The 22,084-nt window shown below is 37.5% G+C and overlaps 1 protein-coding gene across 8 annotated transcripts in view; it reads left to right on the top strand.

The window, feature by feature from the left end:
- Positions 1 to 22,084, top strand: part of PAM (peptidylglycine alpha-amidating monooxygenase) — a 170,364-nt gene that overhangs the window by 79,062 nt on the left and 69,218 nt on the right. For all 8 annotated transcript variants that reach the window (XM_067464524.1, XM_067464525.1, XM_067464528.1 and 5 more), the window contains exons 4-5: positions 4,289 to 4,346; positions 13,301 to 13,388. In XM_067464524.1, the coding sequence (XP_067320625.1) occupies positions 4,289 to 4,346; positions 13,301 to 13,388 (146 nt within the window). The remainder of the gene's footprint in view (positions 1 to 4,288; positions 4,347 to 13,300; positions 13,389 to 22,084) is intronic.

Genomic DNA, 22,084 nt, shown 5'->3' with positions numbered 1-22,084 from the left:
CTCTTTCATTTAGACAACGACTTGGGGTGCAACTATGCTGTAGAATTTATGCAGTTTGGCATCACTTTAACTGCCATAGTTAAGTAGTATGGAAACCTGGTAGTTGTGGTTTAGTGAGGCACCAACACTCCTGGACAGGGAAGGCTAAAGACCTTGATTCTGTAAGACTAAGCCATGAAAGTTAAAGTAGTGTCAAAGTACATTAATTCTACAGTGTAATGCAACCAGGGGTCCCCAGATGTTTTTGGCCTACAACTCCCAGAAGTCCCATCCAGTTTGCCAGCTGTTAGGATTTCTGGGAGTTGAAGGCCAAAAACATCTGGGGATCCCAGCTTGAGAACCACTGGTATAGACTCATGTGAGGCAGTTTATCTGCCTTGAATTGCACTATATGTGGTTCCCAATCTTTGGGCCTCCAAGTGTTTTGAACTTTAACTCCCAGAAATCCCAACCATCTTACCAGCTGTTAGGAATTATGAGAGCTGAAGTCGAAAACACCTGGAGGCCCAAAGGTTGAGTGCCACCCAAACTGCATTATATGGCAGTGTAGATGGGGTTGAAGAAGAAGACTAGCATCAGGAGGAAGATGGAGAAGGACAACTGTGTTGGTGGGAAAAGGTGTGTTTTAGTCCAGAAATGTTCAAATAAAGTTTTGAAATGCTCAATAAAACCCTCCAACAATTGAGAACATTTAAAAGGTTGAATACATGAGAAAAATCTCAAAAATTCTTCTGAGAATTTTCTTTCAAGCATATTTTCACCTACCATCACGATTTCCCTCTATGATGTGAGTGTTCAGACAATTGTGGTCCAATTTGAGTTATTATTTTATCTTTAACCCAGAAATGGGTAGTATTGATGGTGGAAAGTAAACTTGTTTCAATAATAGTAGTTAAAGCTAAACAAATTTGTTCAGATTTAAACATAATGATCTATATACAAAAACAACAATTATGTGTGTTAATGAAAGCAGATGCCTTTAACTTTTCCCAGTTGTACCAGAGAAGAGGATGGAAGGAATAATTTTGCAAATGTACACCCTTTGGCACTTCTGTTAAAATACAACTTTCACAGCATTCAAAGAAGACTTTTGTATTATACAGAAGCAAAGCCATTTTTTTAAATTAAACTTTTTTGGGGGGGGTGGGTAATCTGGTTTGCCACTATGGCATGTATCTTCCAGTCTGCTTTTAGGACTGAGCCAAGGGATACTGTGAAATGTTTTAGGCATATGAATAGGTTTTTAATGCTTTAAACTATTTATACTAGTTTCAATATTTATTCATATTTTAAAGTTTGTATGTTTTTTAAATTATATATTGTATTGTTTTTAGTGTTAGCCGCTTTGAATTCTTTTTAGCAAGATAAACCAGGATAGAAATGTGTTATTATTATTATTATTGTTATTATTATTATTATTATTGATAAGTAGAAGGAGAGGGAGGTTGATAGCCTGATACAAGGCAGCTAAGTAGTGTCCTGATGTGTAGAGAGAAGCTAGTTATTAAAATATAAGAACATGGAACTGGAGCCTAGCGACCAAGTGAGTCTTTGGAGAAGGTTCTTCACTTCCATACTTGTGTGCACGAGTAAATTGTATTTGCATTATTTAAATGTGCTGTATGGGATTTGATCTTCTGCCAAACATTGGAAGGTCCAAAAGTGTACGTCTGAAATTTCACCACTGCAGTTGTTTCACCTTTTAAAACTACAGCTAGAAGTCATAAAGGCTTAGAAGTTAATTTTTAGAATATGGTGTTAAGCTCTAATGACTCTAAGAAGGGTTCTGATTTCTTAGAAATGCTCTCCACTTAAGTAAGGTAAAGGTGAAGTCTAGTTGTGTCCGACTCTGGGGGGTGGTGCTCATCTCTATTTCTAAGCCAAAGAGCTGGCATTATCTAAAGATGCCTCCAAGGTTATGTGGCCGACATGATTGCATGGTGCGCCATTACCTTCCCACCAAAGTGATACCTATTGATCTACACTTGCATGTTTTCAAACTGCTAGGTTGGCAGAAGCTGGGGCTAACAGTGAGAGCTCACCCTGCTCCCCTGATTCGAACTGCCAACCTTTTGGTCAGTAAGTTCAGCAGCTCAGCGGTTTAACCCACTGCACCACTGGGGGCTCCACTAGGTTAGCATGGAAACCTTTTAATTTTATGTACATTTTGTATTTCATTGCAACATACATCTTCTGGGACCACTGTGTAACTGATGTCAGCACAAGGCTGTCATGTTCCAATTTATACTTAAGAAGATTACAAATTGTGCCCAGTCCTACATGACTGACTTTCCACTGCTTACTTCTGAAAGGAACATTCTCCTGATTAACTTTCATTAAAGTTAACTGGACTGAAGAGTATGCTGACACTATTATGGATTTTCAGTCTTTATATTCTTATTGGCTAGAGAGGACTACTTAATTATGTTTAATATTGTATAGGAGCAAATTTATGGGTAGAAGAGGATGTGCAGCTTGGCAACACGTGCTCAGCCTTGAAATGTTATTGATTTGGGGATTTTTCCCCTCCATCTTCTTCTAGTTGCTTCAAAGACATACCTGTAGAGATGTTATAAAGGACGTGGAAGTATTTTTAGAGACAATCCAACAGCATAGGTTTAAGCCTATTGATATCCAAGGAAATGCTTCCATGGAGGGAGGAAAGAGAGATTGTTATGCCTTTTAAATATCCATATCCATTGCAAATCACATTGCGACATATGATGATGATGATGATGATGATGATGATCAACTTTATTTGTATTTCCTCCAAGATTTGGATTCAAGGTAGCTAACGAATGTAAATGATTACACTATAATAAAAATGTAGAAAAAGCAAACATTAAAATAGAATTAAGCTGTAAAAATATTTTAAAAAATTAAAACACTGACTTAAAAATGATTAAAAACTGTTTGAACAACATAGTTTAAAACAGTGGTTCTCAACCTTCCTAATGCTGTGTCCCCTTAATACAATTCTTCATTTTGTGGTGACCTCCAACCATAAAATGATTTTTGTTGCAACTTCATAACGGCAATTTTGCTACTGTTATGAATTGTAATGTAAATATCAAATATGCAGGATATATTTTCATTCACTACTAAATTTGAATACTGGTTGTATTTGGGGGAGGGTTGATTTTGTCATTTGGGAGTTGCAGTTGCTGGAATTTATAGTTCACCTACAATCAAAGAGCATACAGAACAGTGGAATTGAACCAAACTTGGCACACAGAACTCCCATGACCAAGGAAAAATACTGGAAGGGTTTAGTGGGCATTGACCTTGACTTTTGGAGTTGTAGTTCACCTACATCCAGAGAACACTGTGGACTCAAACAATGATGTATCTGGACCAAACTTGGCACAAATACTCAATATGCCCAAATGTGAACACTGGTGAAGTTTGGGGAAAATAGACTTGACATTTGGGAGTTGTAGTCGCTGGGATTTCTAGTTCACTTAAAATCAAAGAGCACTCTGAAGTTACCCCACCAATGATAGAATTGGGCCAAACTTCCCACATACATGGCCAACAGAAGTTACTGTGTTTTCTGATGGTATTTGACGACCCCTCTGACTCTCTCTCATGACCTCTCCAGGAGTCCAAGCCCCCAAGTTGAGAGAAACACTGGTTTAAAATACCTTCTTATAAGCCCAGTTCTGAAAATCTACCTGAATAAAAAAAATCTGTCAAAAGAAGGGGAGCAGTGAAGGGCCCTTGCAGCTTCTTTGGGGGTGTAGGTCAGAATTTAGGGGCAGCCAACAAGAAGCTCATGTTCCTATGATCATATCTGTGAATTAATGGGTCTCAATATCCTCCACACACACACACACACTTGAGCATTTCATTTTTTGGCGTTGCAAAGTCTGTAGTGTGCATGGATTCCACAATGCTTATCCTAGTGCAGTGGTTCTCAAGCTTGGGTCCCCAGATGTTTTTGGCCTTCGACTCCCAGAAATCCTAACAGCTGGTAAACTGGCTGGGATTTCTGGGAGTTGTAAGCCAAAAACATCTGGGGATCCCAGGTTGAGAACCACTGTCCTAGTGCATGCAAAGTTACCCCATCCCCCAAAGTATAATATCAGATATACTGTTTTCTAACTATCTAATTTTGTGGACAGACATTTACTTAAAAAGCAATTTTGTTTATTAAGGCAAGTTGATGGAGAAATTTATATACATGTGAAAGGTTGATTCCATCTCCTTGGAATTTGCAGTTTTGAGTGATGGATAAATTAAAATGCACCTGACTTCCTTCTCTTTTCTCCTTTCCCCCCCTTGATAGTCTGATACCTACCTTTGCATGTCTCTCCGTTTGCCAGTGGAAGAGGAAGCCTATGTAGGTAAGTGCTACCTAAGGGTAAGAAATTCGTGCTCAGAGCATGTATGAATCAATCAATCAATCAGTGCTTCCGTTGCTTCCCTGTTGTTTAATCTTTTTCATAAGAGATCCGGAAATGCAGTCGTCATGCCTAATGCAGAAGAAAAACTAGAGGGAACCACTTAAGGTGGGGATAACAAACTGAATCTGGAGAGAGTTGTGAGTAATAGTACTTAAGGAGCTTCATGTAGCTGCCGTTGGCAGCTGGGACCAAGCGCTCCCGTTTGTAAAGTATTGGCTTTCTGTCTGTAGCTGGATACTTAATTCCACTCCATTGCACAAGCTGTTTATTTACTTGCTGGTACAGGCTGTAAATCTCTTTGCACTTACAATAAGCACTGGGAACAGTAAGATCTTACCTGTCTGCAAAATATACTTGCTTTATGTTGAGACAGGGAAGAGATGACAGGTAAATGACAGGCCCTACCACGGTACCGTATCAATGTTTAATTTAAGTAAGTAGGCCAGTGAAGTAAGCACCATCTGTTTAGTGGATTCATTCACTAATCTTAATTTTTTATTCCACCCTGCTTCCAAACATTTACCTCCACTGTGAATATAAATAGCAGGATGGGAATATATGATGAAACAGCACCTAGAAAAATGGTCACTTGTCTTTCAAAAGGGATTAATTAACTCTCATACATTTGGTGGGGGTGGGGGGAGAGGGGGATGAAAACAAAGCATAGTAGCATAATTTCACTCTTAAACCTACTTTTTAATTTGTGTGTGTTGTGGTGTGGTCTACTTGTGTGTGGCCTTTATGCCTTATCCTTAGCCACATGTTCAGTGGGTTAAGTGAGTAGTAAAACACCTGAAGGATTAAGAAGAAGAAGAAAATCAAATATGCCAGTAAAACCCAAACGAAGGTCAAAGAATGCACAAGCTACATGATCCTTAGGTTTAATTATTTTCATTTCTCCACTCCTTAGTTCCACCCTCAAGTTCTCAAACAACATTTCCTTTAAAAGATCTAGTCAGATTGAGAACAGTGTGGAACTTTAGCTGTGATGTTTTACTTTTTCACATGTTCCTCTTTAGCCTGAAGTTAACATACCGTGATGCCTTCATTCACTAGCTCTTGGCAACTGTGGACTTTTCCAATTGTTATTGCTGATTAGTAGGTGGGGGCATATTGTATTTTCATGTCTGCTATGGTTTCTTTTCAGAGTGTGAGAGTAACATTTCTGATGCTTTTTAAGATAAGTTATACTGTGCTTAAAATGTAGTTCAGTAGCCAATTATTCTCAGTACAGAAGTGGAGCAGACATATCTGCCTGCATGCTGCTGGTTGGAAGAACGGAAGGCCAAAGCAGTACATCCTGTAGTCACACAGCGGGTAACAGCTTTCTCTGTGGGTGGCTGTGCTGGACGAGCAGGAAATGTTAATGATCTGCTTTTAATTTATCCTTTTTATTTGGTAGCACACCAGAAGTTATCTGATGGCACATAATACAGGAATTACTGCTATTTATTTGTTCAGAATACCTAGCTTCTAACTGGATCATGTAAATAACTCTTATGGCAGAATTCTGTTCAGGCACCAATGCTAACATAAAAATAGTTGTATAAGTAGTTGTGCCTTTCTAAGCTTTCATATGTGCAGTGGCCTTGAGGCCAAGCACTCATCATATACATGTATATGTACCTACTGGCTGATGGGTTTGCAAAAAAGTGCAGTGTTTAGACATCCATTGTGTAGATTTATGGTGGACATCTAGACATGCACTGTATTACAAATGCACTGACTGCTCCACATACTTGCGTACATTTCTCTAGCTTCCATCCTAAACACATTACCAAATTCTCTTGATACAATGGCATCTGCTCAGTTTTGCATGATGGAGATGCCAAACTCTTAGAATTACAAGAAGCAGTTCTCAAATTACAGTAGCCACCAAATGAAGTTAAAAAAATTGAGAAGACATAGCAGAATTAATCTCCTGCAGAAAAACAGGAAACAGTAGAGATCTATTAATTGTCACACAAAGCTTTCAATTGAGACTTCTCATATGCACCATCAACAAGCTACAACCAATTTGGATACTAGTGCTACCTCCTCAAAGGGTCTTCTCAGCAGGGTCTTTACTGACCTGCAGACAACTAATCAGTCTTGAGCTGACTCTCCTACAAGAAGGCATATAGATGGGAACACAGGAAGAAGACCTTGCTGCAAACCCATATGCCAACTCTGTCTGCAGATCTAATCATGCAAAAACATCATAAGGCTGAATAGCATTATCTACAGTACTGAAGAAACTTTCATGTGCTCATCGTCCCATGTGAGCTATAGCATCCTTTGGCAACAAAGCACCTCAACACTATACACTGGACAAACAAGACAGTCCCTGTGCAGAAAAAAATTAACATAAATCGAACATTAGAAATAAGAATATAAAAAAACTAGTTGCAGATCACTTCAACCTTTCTGAATATAGTTTTAGACCTCCAAATTATAGGACTTTAAGTGATAGGACTTGTACAAAGGGAGGTTGAAAAGTGAAACAGCTAAATTATATATTCACAAACTACAGTCCACTGAACAGCAATTTGAACAAAAACAGTGGTTTCCTCACCCTGCACATAATATGACAGTAGTTGACATTTCAGTCACTAGTAGCTTCACATTCCTACCTTATTAGGTCACTTTTCTGTTTCCTGAGCCTTTATCAATATATCACTCCAACAATTTCATCTACAGTTCATCTTGGCTTGATACAGATCTTGCCCACCATTTTTGACCCTTAATTGCTCTTTGCAACTGTTCTTGAAAGTGAATTTATAATCCCATCACTATACCCATGTGCTTTCCACACAAGCTTCACTCCAAGCATCTGAATGAATGCAATGTTAAATAGTGCAGAGGCCCTAGACAGCCTGTTTCACTGGTGAAATGGCATTCCTGGGGATGTCTTAAGAGAGACAATTCAGTCTTTCTTGGATGGAAGAAGAGAGCGCTCCTGCACCCTCCTCTTCTGGGTTTAATAGCTCCCTAACTTAGTCATGAACCTCACAGAATGCTTTTAGGAGAAACTGACCATCAGAAAACGTGTTAGAATAAAGAAGAGAAAAGCCATGTCCTAAGGGAGAAAGTGGAGCCCCCGGTGGCACAATGGGTTAAAGCACTGAGCTGCTGAGCTTGTTGATCGAAAGGTTGCAGGTTCGATTCCGGGGAGCGGCGTGAGCTTCCGCTGTCAGCCCTAGCTTCTGCCAACCTAGCAGTTCGAAAACATGCAAATGTGAGTAGATCAATAGGTACCGCTCTGGCGGGAAGGTAACGGCGTTCCATGCAGTCATGCCAGCCACATGACCTTGGAGGTGTCTATGGACAACGCTGGCTCTTCGGCTTAGAAATGGAGATGAGCACCACACCCCAGAGTCAGACATGACTGGACTTAATGTCAGGGGACTACCTTTACCTTTACCTTTAAGGGAGAAAGTAGGGATGAAAGGTAGAAATTAGAACATTAGCAGTATTAGATGCTAGTAAAATGTTTGTAAATCTATAAGATCAATGATAATTATTATCTTTACAATCATCCATGAAGAGGCAATGTTGCTCTGTATTTTGTAGCAAGGTAAATGCAGTAGGTTAATGGGGGAAAGGTGTTTTATATAGAGAATGTTCCTAGATTTATATTTTAATGGGTTTCATGTAACAGGTCTCAGGATTTTGTGACCTTACAGCCGTTCTCGGCTTGATTGGGTGATCCAAATGGCCTAGGTAAAATGAGATAGTTTCATTTGATTGTAAACCCATTTTCCTTTCATATTCTTTAGGACTTGGCTGGAGAGACTTTGGGAGAATCTTTTAATTCAACTGGTATTTGATGACTACCAAACTGATGACTACCAAACTTGTTTTATATTAGCCATTCTTAGTACTAGTAAAACTAAAATTTTACTTGAATCCATTTTGGATGGAATACAGAGACAGTGCAATGAGACTTATTTTTATATACAAAAATGTACTGTCTCCTTTTGCAGTCACAATTGCTCATTTCCCCAAAATTTACTAAAGAAGTGACAAGTAGCATTTAATCGCTACCAGAAATGTCTAATATGTAATTGTCCAATGTAAAATCTTCTGTGATTTTGGAAAATAAATTTGAATACGCTGTCCCATAAGTCTTTTAAAAGTTTTTCTCTCTCTTTCTTTTCCCTGGTTATTCTTAGGATTAATTAGATATACAGTTGTAGAATGAAGTATGAGATGTGACATGTTTCAATTGAGTTTCTAGAATTAATATTTTTCCATTTGCCTTTTCAAAATGTTTGCTTTTTAAAGAGCAAACAGCAAAGCTTGGAAAGTGTTTGTTGTATTTTGCACAGTCTAATACTATCTGCTCTTTCCCGTTGAACTTTGGTGATAGCTAAAGGGTGTACTACTGACACTTAGAAGAATTGTGTCTGACAGCAAGCCACTCAGCCAGGAAATTTATCTGTCATTCTCCTTTCCTTATTTTCACGCATATGGCCAACCAGTAAATAAATGTGTTTTTCCCTCTTTCTGACTGACAGTAAGACCCTATTTGTCAAACAGTTTCATACAAACAAGATGGTCCTATTACAATCTGAAATATAGATAGAAATAATTTGATGATGTATTGCATCTTTATTCCTTCCCTGTACTCTATTAGTGCAGAATTGTCTCTATAGAAATCTTTATCGCTGGTGGGATTATTGTTTTTGTTGAGCAAAGCCATCTGCGTTGGTGAACATTTATATACTATTCATGTATTTGGTGGCTAAAGATTTATGGCTAGTTTTGAACTATCAGAAAATCTACAATGCCAGAATTAACTATAAAACTCCAACAAAACAATGTGGAAGGGGAAGGGAATATCCATATTATGAATGGTTAAACTAGATGAGCTTTTTGCTTGATGGGACTATTGGCACAAATAATAACACAATTGATGCACCTTCTTAACAATATTCATGGCGGGTGGAAAGGGGAAGTAGTCTATGTCCTTTAAACAAACAGATGCAAGCTTTCAACATAATATCTTTAAACAGTTGAAAAAATGACATTCTTCTAAGAATGGAAATAACGTCTAAATGAAATCAGGTTTTTTTCCAATTTTAGTAGTGGTTCTGTCCTTTGTTTCTTGAAAGAATCAACTAAACATGAAGAAAATATGCCTCCTTGAACCACATAGTTCTAATTCATGACAGAAAGGAGGTTTACAAATTAAATAAAACTCTTTAATCAGTCAGTTTACATTTGCAATACATTAGCAGTAATTGGTTAGTTGGAAGTTGCCTATTTCTCAAAACAGCTTGTTTATTCAAATGTTGTTCAGCCAATTTTGAGCCTGTTTGTTTTCGGGGTTAAGGTAGTTTCTGATTTTGTAACTCTTACATACTTGAACTTCTTTTTTTTTAGTCTTGTGCAAGACAAAATGCAGAATGTAAATAAAATAAAATAATCTTTCTTTTCAAAAATATCTGTTGAAGATAGGACAGCATGACCCAAAATGCTGGTTTCTCTCCTTTCGCACTTTCTGTAGTGCAACTGATTAAAGAAACCACAGATCCTTCAACAAGTAATTCTTGCTTATTTTACCATAAACAAATAAAGACTTTTGTGCCCCCCCCCCCCTGCTATGACTAATGATTCTGATAAGCTAAGAAACTGGTGTTGCAAAAATTCTGAGAGTGCTTTGGACTGCGAGAAGATCTAACCAGTCCATACTTCAGGAAATAAAGCCTGACTGCTCATTGGAGGGAAGGATATTAGAGGCAAAGATGAAACACTTTGACCACATCATGAGAAGACAGGAAAGCTTAGAGAAGACAATGACCAAGGGCAAGATTGATGGATGGTATCCTTGAAGTGACTGGCTTGACTCTGTAGGAGCTGGGGGTGTAATGGACAACAGGGAGCTCTGGCATTGGCTGGTCCATGAGGTCATGAAGAGTCAGAAGTGACTGAATGAATAACCAAGAAAAGGAAGCTGACTTTGGATGAGATTGGAAGCAACAGAGTATGTTAGCAATCTTTGCTCACAGAAGGGCACAATGGATAGGATTAGCCATTATGAATGGATTTGTGTTGTTGTTGTTGTTGTTTCCTTATTTTTTCTCTCTCTAAAAAGAGACTCTAAGCTGCTCACAAGAAAACCAATACAATGCAATAAAAACTGACAGCTAACTGAAGGATCTGATGATAGACAAGGACAAATGGAATGGAATGGATATATGGACTCTGAACCCTGAGCATGAGACCGTTTTATTATTTTATTATGTACTGATGTTTTTAATTAATTGTTGAATTGTTTGTATTTGTATTGCTTGTGAATTGTTTTGGGCATCTAATTGTGCCCCCACTGTAAGCCGCGCTGAGTCCCCCCCGGGGTGAGAAGGGCGGGGTATAAGTAAATGAAATAAATAAATAAATAAAAACCTAAAAATATCCATACATTTAAATGGAATTAAACATGAACAGCATTAAAAAATAAAGTTAAAGCCCTTAAAACCAATTAAAAGGGATCAAAGGGCTTGATCCGTATAAGCCAAGATTCTACAGATGAGATCTACTTGTTATATGTGAAGTTGGCCATAGTTCTCTCTTGTTCATTTCACCTTTTTTTAAAAAAAAAATCACTAGAACAATTTTTGTTTCCCTCCTGTAGAGTTTTGAAGCAACATTTTCCTATAATTTCAGAATTTATGAGGTTTGGGTTGTTGTAGGTTTTTCCTGGCTATATGGCCATGTTCTGGAGGCAATTTTTCTCCTGACGTTTCGCCTGAATCTATGGCAAGCATCCTCAGAGGTAGTGAGATCTGTTGGAAGTAGGAAAAAAAGGGGTTTATATATCTGTGGAATGACCAGGGTGAGACAAAGGACTTTTGTCTGCTGGGGCTAGGTGTGAATGTTTCAGCTGATCGCCTTGATTAGCATTCAATGGCTTGGAAGTGCCTGGGGGAATCTTTTGTTGAGAGTGATTTTATGTGCCTGTTTGTTTCCCCTCTGTTGTTTTGCTGTTGTAATTTTTGAGTTTTTTAATACTGATAGCCAGATTTTGTTCATTTTCATGGTTTCTTCCTCTCTGTTGAAATTGTCCACATGCTTGTGGATTTCAATGGCTTTTCTGTGTAGTCTGACATGGTGGTTGTGAGAGTGGTCCAGCACTTCTGTGTTCTCAAATAATATGCTGTGTCCAAGTTGGTTCATCAGGTGCTCTGCTATGGCTGATTTCTCTGGTTGGAGTAGTTTGCATTTATGGGGTTTGTTTACATAATGTTGCAAGACTTCAGTAAACAGATTTGAATGCAAAATTACAGTCCTGAAAGTGTCCATGTGATTTATGGATATGATTTTTTCCTGACTGAAACAATGAAAGTATAATCTGTTTTCTGGAAAATCATCAAAGTGATACTTGTCTTCTTGAAGAAGTAGTCATTATACCCGAGTTTGTATTTTCCTGTACCTGTAGCTGTTGTTTTGTTTGTTTTTTGTGAAAAAAATAATTTTTGAAAAATACCTTCAATTGCCTAAAAGTTAAGGGACCTAGTACAGTACAAGACCCTAACTCACAAAGCCAGGAGTTTGGTTTCACCTACCAGCATCTGACAAAATATATCCTCTCTAGGAATTTTTTAAGTCGGGAGACCCTACTTCCAGATGTTACAACAGAGTTGTGTTCGATTCCTTAGAATCCTATAGAGATTATGTCTCTAAAACCTTTCTAGGTCTTCCAGCATGACTTTGTGGTAACACAACAGAAGTAGGCTTCATTATTATCCATGGTTTTCTGTTTTCATGCTAAGTCCAGGAACATATTTTCTATTGACACAGGGGTTGTACTGTATTTATTTCATGATCATAGCATTCCTCCTTCCTGGCAAAGATATATTAATTCGGTTTAAACTTTTTAAATGTGCCTCTTATTTTTCCAGTGTTTTAGAAGGAGAAATGGAATTATTTGTAACTTGTAATCGTCTAGTTTGGATCATTGGCTTTTGAAGTACTGTTAAGACATCAACTGCAGCAACCCTAGCCACCACCAGCAATGGTGAGCAATGCTGGGATTTGCACTGCAGTATTTGGAGGGCCGCGTGGTTCTTGCTCCTGGTCTAGTTTAAAGTTCAGGGAGACCATGGCTGGAATACTTTACTATTGTCTTTGTATGCAACATTAATGGACAGTCTTTCTTGGTGGTGACATTTATTTTAATACTTAACATCTCCTTACTAAGCTTTGAGGACTTGAGGCCTTAGCATGCTGTCAGTAAACATCACAGTTAGTGAGAACAACTGGAAAATGATTTTGTAGCTTCTTGAGCAGATTGTAAAACTCCAGCTGTCATCACAAAATTAATGTATTCCATCTCCACCCTACTCAAATATTCCTTTGTATTGCCAAACCTTTTTAAAAAGTGCATGAAGGCAGAATCTCTTCACTCCTCTCTCCACAGTATACTAAAACTCCTCCTGTGTTTATAATCCACTGAATCGGAGGAATTAAAATGATACTCTCAAAAACCTTGTCTGCTGCTTAGAGTGATTTTTGTCACTAAGGAGTCAAAATCATTGTTGAAAGTACTCTTGACTGCCACCTTCAAGCCTCCTTAGAAAAGGGGAATTTAGTGACAATCTGACTTACAACTGGAGGAACACAAAATGAAATATCATTCATGGGCTATAGAGTTATGATGTTTTCAAATGGCATAGTGTCTTCCTTTATTCTATCTCTTTTCAAAAAATATTGCTGAAATGTATTATCTTTTCTGCAGTGTTTCATTGATATTCCTGCTGTATCATCATAGTCAGCACAGCAGCCCACCTGTTTAGCCATTCACTATCCTATGAATAAAAGATAGTAGGGAAGTATCCTCATGCAACTTAATGGCTTGCTTCTTATAGTAGGAAAACAGACCCATATTCATGTTTATCACTTTTGTCTTTCAGTTGACTTCAGACCTCAGGCTAGCATGGACACTGTCCACCATATGCTACTGTTTGGATGTAACAACCCTGCATCAGATGATGATTACTGGTAAGGTGATGGTTTCTTGGGTCATGATTTTATTTAAGCTGTTTGTAGTATGATTCAGTTGGCAACTGGCATATGTGAAAATGGATGTGTGTGGAATTGCGGGGGAAAGAGTGAAGCATAAAAGTCAGTAAGCATTTCTCTCAAGAGCCTTGACGTAGGGGAATAGATGTCTATGAATCTGTGGACTTACAACTCTTCCCCATGGTGAGAAAGAAGCTGTGGGTGGCTATTCATGTAAGTACTGAGTACATTCATGAACAATACAAATAAGTTATGTGTCAAGATAGGAAAATAAATGATTGGCTTTTATAAAATCATAATAATAAATGCTTATTTGCTGTAGTGTTCAGATTTCAAGGTCCAAAAACTGCAGACTCTCCCACTAGGAATCCTTGTTTCTATGAGCTACACGCTCAGATATAGTCAAAGAAATTTATTGAACCAGCCTCTTCACGAAAAATTACTTAACTGGGCTGACTGTGTTTTCAATTCAGTTGATTAGTAACATACATGTAGGTGAATGATATCTGTTTTGTCTGCTTTCAGGTTGTTTCTAAGTTATGGCAACTGTAAGGAAAATCTATCACAGGGTTTTCTTGCCAGTATTTGTTCAGAGAGTGTTTGTCTTGCCTTTCCTCTGGGTCTGGCAGACTGTGACATGCCCAAGGTTAGCCAATGGATTTTCATGGCTGAGCAGGGATTTGAAACTCTGGTCTCTAGAATTATATTCCAACACTGAAACCACTGCACCTTGCTGACTCATCTGGATTGCAAATTAAAACAATATTATGCCTTTTAAAAAAATTATATGGTTTTAACTCATTTTATCTATGACCCACCTAGAATCAAACTTCAGGTGAAAGATGACACAATAATTCATTCATTCAACTCTGACTATGTGAAGTACATACATTGCAGCAAAGGAAATCACTGATGTTCCCTAATGACTTAATGTTCCTACTCAGAGAGGCACAGATGTATGATCAGCAAGCTTGAAATGCTTTTCAAATGCTTGAACTAGAAAGAATCATAGAATCCTAGAGCTGGAAGAGACCTTGTGGACCATCCAGTCCAACCTCCTGCCAAGAAGCAGGATAATCGCATTCAAAGCAAGGAATTTAGGTTTTGTTTATAAGATGATCTTATATAAAATAAACATTCCATAACTCCATAATTTATAATTAAATATAATTAACTGTTAATTTTAAACACATGAGATACCTTTCTTTGTTTCAAAATTTAGAAAGGTTAAACTGACAGTATTACTTCTTCTCTTTGGAAAGGGACAGAAATAGTTAAAAATTAAAGTTTGCCCGTTTCAGTTAAGAAAGCTCTATTTTCAGCATAAACTGTTTCCAGGCTGTAATCATTTAAAATTCAGTTGTGCTGACACACTTCCTTGTTATTTTATTTATAAATATACGCAGATTAGTTTGTTGTTGTGTACAGTAGATGTGTATTGAAATCACAAACATTTGCATTAGCCTGAAATTATTGATACACTGTGATTTAGTCACTTAGCTGAGTTCAGAATGAAACTGTGAAGATTAAGACCCCCTTCTACACTGCCATATAATCCAGATTATCAAAGCCAATAATCCATATCTGTTTTGAACTGGATTATATGAGTCTGCTCTGCCATATAATCCAGTTCAAAACATATAATCTGGGTTTTATATGGCCGTGTAGAAGGAGCCTCTGTCTCTTGTGTGATTTCAACCAGAATGTTCTGGTTATTATTTGGAGTAATCTCATCTCCAGCCTCTGTTTTTAATTAAGTAAGAAATTTAAGATAATTTTACAGAAAAAAAGGCAAATAATTACTGGAGAATGATTTTCAGTTCCAGTGGTAATTTCTGTAATTCTGAAGAACACATTTCTTTATAAATTTGCTTTTGTTTAGACATACAGGTTTTGTTTTAAGTTAGGCTTAATGAATAATTAGTAAATTCAGTGATTTCAAACATATTCATATGTGGTATTATTCCAGGTGATTATGGAATTTCAAATGTTAGTATTAATTAACTGAAATTTGTGTTATATACATCTGAAGGAAGAAGACTAATGAAAAATTGCAATTTAATTAACTCAAACTGTCTTTGTAATAGGAAGGAAGGTTGTATGTACTAATTTTCCTTCCAATTGCATATTGCTGTAGCAAAAACAAACTCAGAACTCTTACACATTTTGAAATACACTGGGGTTGGTTAATCAACTAAAACTTTGATTGGTTTTACTGGTTGCACTGAAGAAAAGTGGCACATTCAATAAAAATTATAACCTCATAATAGCAGCAAGGTACAAAAGTCTGCATCTCTATTCACATCAATAAGATATTGCTATTAATAAATCAGAAGCGACTTTGAAATGCCTTTTAAATTTTGATTGGACCATTAATATTTGAAAAGGGCAGTCTATAAAACAAGTAACCAGAAACGCTAACTTAGCCCCAAAGGGTTATGAAATTGGAAAGATGTTCTATTTACCTATAAATGGTACTGGAAAATGCCTCCTATTTAAACACGATGTTTGTTTTCAAAACTTTTCATGCATCTGACTAGTTTACAATCAGTAAACTTTTCTTACAACATACTTTCTTTTTTATATGTGTGAAGTCTTGGCTTAGTTTTTTCCCTTCTCTGTCCATTTCCTTGTTTGCTCTTTGGAGTGGACTGTTCCATTTGTGCTGAGTTTCGGGGTGGAGCTTAGAATCCGCCTAGAGGCCTGGCTCTGATGGTTTAGCCCTGCTGCCTCAGAGCTTGTTGAAAAGATTTTCCCTCCATTCTTTCAGAGGCAGACCTTTAGAGAACAAGGCCAGAAAATGTATCTGGGTTTTTGGCCTGGCAATCGAAACCAGGCATCCTTATAGCACATACTTAACAATATAGCTTAGAGTTCATATCATTATAGCTTATATTTACCACTCAGAGAATATAGCTTGTGCTTACCACTATAGCTAGTTCTTACCTCAGAGTTCATACCATCTTTATAGGTCATAGTCTCCGTAGATCTGTACTTACCATCATAGAGAGCACTTACCACCATAGCTAGAATTATATCTATACTTACCTCTATACCTTATCTTTCCACTCAGAGACTATAGCTAGTATTTCCCATTATAGTTCTGTTCATACCTCATAGTTCTATTTATACCTCATAGATTTACCAACTATACAAACCTCATAGATCTTTATAGCAGTATATACCTCAGAGTCACCATAGCTGTATTTACCACCTTATAGCTTCATACAGGGCTCCTCAAACTTTTTAAACAGAGGGCCAGGTCACAGTCCCTCAAACTATTGAAGGGCCGGATTATAATTTGAAAAAAGCATGAATGAATTCCTATACACACTGCCCATATCTTATTTGTAGTGCCAAAACACTTAAAACAATACAATAATTAAAATGAAGAACAATTTTAACAAATATAAACTTACTAGTATTTCAGTGTAAAGTGTGGGCCTGCTTTTGGCTGATGAGATAGGGTTGTTGTTGTTGTGTTGATCCTGAGCGAGGGCCAGGTAAATGACCTTGGAGGGCCGTATCCAGCCCTTGGGCCTTAGTTTGAAGACCCCTGGCTTAGTATTTACCAATAGTATTTACCAAATAGCCATTATTATAGGTTGTACTTCCCCATTTTAGTTCAGTGTTTTACTTTAATAGCCAAGTACCTTACTGAAGCCAATTTAGTCCAGTATTTTACTTTCAAAAGTCAAATATTTTATCTCATATTCTATGAGTTTGGTCAACCCATCCGAGACCTACTTGCTTTTCAGAAAACCTGTAAAACCTTTCTTTTCTGGCAAGCTTTTGATGGGTGAACAACTCGGGCTATGCCTGTTCTTGCTGCCTATTGTTATCGGTATGGTTATTTTTAAAGCTAATTGTATTGTTTTAATTTGCTTCTGTAAACCGCTCCAAGCCAAACTGGGAGTAGCGGTATACAAGTCAAATAAACATAGACATATAGTTTTCCTTTTTTCCTTGGCCTGCCATCACAGTATGCATTGATTCAGTTTATGGGCTTAATGAAGAGAGGCCAGTGCATGTGAAGGAGTCGATAGAGAAACAGTCAAAATGGCTGAAAACAAAGATGCCACAATTTCATTGTTTGTACATTTATAGTATTGAGCTGGCATCTTGGAAGTACTAGCCTCATACATGCCAGCTAAGGGATAACTATGGTGTGAGAATGAGGCAGATCCAGCAGCCCTCAAGCTGAGCATAACTCTGATTACCTGTGCTTTGAGATCATTTAAGCGGGAATGAAAGGCATCTAAGGAACAATGGTGAAATGCACCCTCTTCCACCCAAAAAATCAATACCTGGTACCAAATCACACCGCTAAAACTTGGATAGATGTTGGACACATAAAACAAACTATAAAAAGAATCCTATCAGAAGTTAAATGGTGGAAGGGAGGATTAGAAGCCTAAGTGCAAAGCAAACACTGATGCATCTAATTGTAATCTTCTGGGATGGACTGGAATGAAAGCTGGAGACTTAGCAAGGGCCTGCTCCCTCCTCATACATTAGCTAGTCCAGATTGGGTGATGCTTGCAGAGACCTATGAAATATGCATAAGACTCTGGACAGAAGTCAATACACCAGGGAAGAAGGTGGAGTTTTCCTCCTTTGATGCCCCACCAACAAACTTTGCAGGGATTTCCCTCCTATTAGAGATAGTTAACTAAGTCTATCATCTTTACCCCATCCTTTCAGCAAGGATCCACAGATTTTGTAACAGAATCATATTTGTCATTATTCTAATCCTTTCTCCAATCCCTCCTATTATCGTTACAAAACAAAATATTTTTGCCTCACTTGTCATTCACTTGCTGACAAGTAAAAAAAAACTTTACTATTTGACATTGGTGAGTTATTTCATTTCATTTAGAACAGATGTTTTCATTGTTAACTGGGTCAAAGCTAACTGGCTACAGAAAGCACCCATGTTCTCCCATGTTGCCACCCAGTGTGATTGGGAAGTTGTGTGGACTGAGAAAACAATCCACAGGAAGATCATTTAGCAAAAGCAGGCTCATATAAGAGGACAAAGTCCTTCATATCCTTCAGATATTTTGTGTCTAAGACAGATAGGGCTTTAAAGGTATAGCCAGCATTTTGTGTTGTGGGTGAAAGTAGACTGCCAACCAGTGAAGCTGTTGCAATAAGGGAATTGTATGTTTTCTGTAGCCAGTTAGTTTTGACCCAGTTAACAATGAAAACATCTGTTCTAAATGAAATGAAATAACTCACCAATGTCAAGTAGTAAAGTTTTTTTTTCAAATGTTACCAAAGTGCTGAGATTTAAAAACTTGATGATTCCATAACTTCCTGAAAACATTTGATTAAAGTACTAGTGCAATCTCGATAAAATAGTGAAGAGTAGAGGCCTCACACTGGCAACAAAGATCCACATAGTCAAAGCAATGGTATTCCCCGTAGTCACCTACGGATGTGAGAGCTGGACCATAGGGAAGTCTGAGCAAAGGAAGATAGATGCTGTTGAACTGTGGTGTTGGAGGAAAGTTCTGAGAGTGCCTTGGACTGTGAGAAGATCCAACCAGTCCATACTTCAGGAAATAAAGCCCGATTGTTCATTGGAGGGAAGGATAGTAAAGGCAAAGATGATGTGGCCAAAGTACTTTGGCCACATCATGAGAAGAAAAGAAAGCTTAGAGAAGACAATTATGCTGTGGAAAATGGAAGGAAAAAGGAAGAGGGGCTGACCAAGGGCAAGATGGATGGATGGTATCCTTGAAGTGACTGGCTTGACTCTGAAGGAGCTGGGGGTTGTGATGGCCGACAGGGCGCTCTGGTGTTGGATGGTCCATGAGATCACGAAGAGTCAGAAGCGACTGAACGAATGAAGAATAAACTAGTGCTTTATGTCCCATAATGCCGAAACTCTGGGATGATCACTTCTGTCGTCTACTTATCCACTGTGGTTTCTTCAATCAAACCAAAAATGTGGAGGTATTGAGTTAATGCAATTCCTTGAATTAGCCTTTATTCTGGTAATATCTGGACAAAAGTCATACCTTGAAATTGTAGCTGTTCTTTGTCTCGTTACTTTGCATGTTGAGGTCTGCTGTTTTCTGAAATCCAAAAACTTCTTTACAAAAATAAATTCCCAAGGAAAATTTAATATAGCCACTCCTTAGATGGCTAAAATGACTATCTTTACTGAACGAATTAGTCATGATATGATGGCTGTCTTGGAGATTTAAAATAAATAGTGCATGGTTGTGCCTGATCAGCTTTGTGACAATAAGTTTGTGCTTTTCATTTTTGTTTGTTCACATTTGCCATTTAACATGAACAGAATCTTGTACCTGTAAGGGTTTTATTAGTAGGAAAAGACTTGAATGAGTCTTCCTTAACCTATTATTCAAGGAAGACTCATTCATCAAGAAAGACATCGATTAGAACTACTGATATTTTTCATTGAGTTTTTGGTGCTCTGTCATTAGAGCAGTACAGAATCACATGCTACAGTGTACATGCCAGATTTTAGATAACCCTTTTAAATTAAGCATCCAAGTAAATTGTGATAGTAAATCAATGTGTAATCTAGTCTTCAGTTGCATGCCGTCAGACTAACTAACTTCAATTCCGTGGTCCAGATTTTGTTTTTAGGTCATTTTATTGCAATCTAACCTTCCATCTTAAAAAGCAAACAATCCCCACGTGGCTATCAACATTACCTATTTAATGTAAAAACACGCAAAACACACAAAAAACCCAGAGACAATTATACAGACAAATAGTATGTGAGAGATAATAATCTAAAATGCAATTAATTCAAAATTCTGATCACACACCCCTCCATCCCAAAGAGACAAAACCAAAAGAAAAAGATATTCTTACATAAGAAGGTCTACAAACCGGTTACTAGTAGACTTCTTCTGAAAGGTAGACACTTATGTATATATCACTAAAAATTAGAAAGTGCAGCACCAAATACAGCACCAGTGATGTCCCAGGGAGCCAACTGCCCACCTGCCACTGCCACTTCTTCACCCAGACATTCAAAAAATTCCAGAAACGGTGTCATGCCAGAAACAATACTTCCATTAGGTTCTCCCATGATAGACTCTTGCCTTTGGCCACTCTACTCAGGGGAGGAGATGTTTCCTTCATATCTATCTACTTATCTGTCTGTCTATCTATCTATCTATCTATGTATCTATCTCTCTATGAGTCAAGGTACAGTAGTCACAGTAAGCTGTGGATAAATCAACCCAGTTTTTGGTTGTTTTTTTGATTAAAATTTCTGGATTTCATGAGTATATAGGGTATATGCCACTTGCGATGGGGATACTGGATTAGAAATTCCCTTCAAGTGTATGTTGTTCATTTTCCTCTCCTCCTTCTCTCTCAAAGAATTTCAGTCTGTGAATGGGTGCATTTTTGAAAACAAAACATTCTACACTATCTTTTTACTGGCAAGTTCTACATGATAACAATAAACCAACAAAATTATTGATAGTTTGACATATGGATTTTTCCTATGTTGGTGCTTACATTAAACTGATATAGGGTAGTTGCTTAACAAATATTTACAACATGAAAATATTTTGCTCTCTGGAAGAGACATGAGTACTGGGTTCTCTTATAAAAGTATATTTCCAAAAAGCATCAGAATAAAAATATTAAGAGCAGTTCTTTTACCCTTGAGTAAAAATGTAATTTTGGTTTCTAAAGAGACAAAAGGAAAACTATTTTCCATACTGACAACCCAAGGGGAGAACTAACCTTTTTTCTAGTGAAATGAAGCAATGTTCAGCCTAATTAATTTTCTGATACTATCAGCTAATTTTATCAGGTGTCAAAAATAGACATTCCAGTTAGACTTGGAATGGCACAGTATGTATCAAAAAGACAAGCTGTCATATAGGAAGAAATATATTTTACCCTTAAAACAAAAACCTTTTGTTTACCATTCTTTTGATTTTGACTGTTTAAATTTCCAAATCATTTACTGTGTGAACATCACACAGGGCAAAATTCCAAGGAGAGTAAGGAGTCATAAAGAGGTATTTCCCAGTTGGAAGAAAAAAGGAATTTTACTATAGTATTATGATTGCATGAAAATTCATACATATTACTTACATTTTCAAGGATGTGATTATTTGGGGAGGGGGGGGGGTAATTTTTCTATATGTGGTATTTATTAGGAGCTTCAAATTTTGTTCCCAATTTTTCCAGTGTGCATATCTTTTACTGAATTGCTGCTTTACAAAAATCGGGTGGATTTCAGTGCCCAGGTGCTGTTTGATTAGTTTATTAGATTGGGAAGCTTTGACTCTAACATATGACAATTTTGACGGAGTGAATGTTTGCTTCAGTTGCTTGTCTGCAGCTGTGTTTCAGACTCTGATATACTTTCTCATGAGCCAGTTCAGGGTAGTAATTCGGGTGTGAGAATGGGGAGACCCAGATCCAAGTCCATAATCTGCCATAAATCCAGGGATGTGACCTGATCTTTCAGCCTATTATACGTCAGCGGATGGCTGTGAAGATAAAATGGAACTGTGCACAGTGTCTTGAGTCTCTTGGTAAATAATTTGGATATAGATGTGATAAGAAAATATTGCCTGATAGAGAGATGGCAGCTTGAAAAAACAGTAAAGCTTAATTGTTGAGAAACACTGTGCAGTTGCAAAACACTTTTAGGTTTTGGGTAT

Source organism: Anolis sagrei, chromosome 2, assembly GCF_037176765.1.
Source record: "Anolis sagrei isolate rAnoSag1 chromosome 2, rAnoSag1.mat, whole genome shotgun sequence".
NCBI classification, from domain to species: Eukaryota; Metazoa; Chordata; class Lepidosauria; order Squamata; family Dactyloidae; genus Anolis; species Anolis sagrei.
This window is presented reverse-complemented; position numbering and strand designations above follow the sequence as displayed.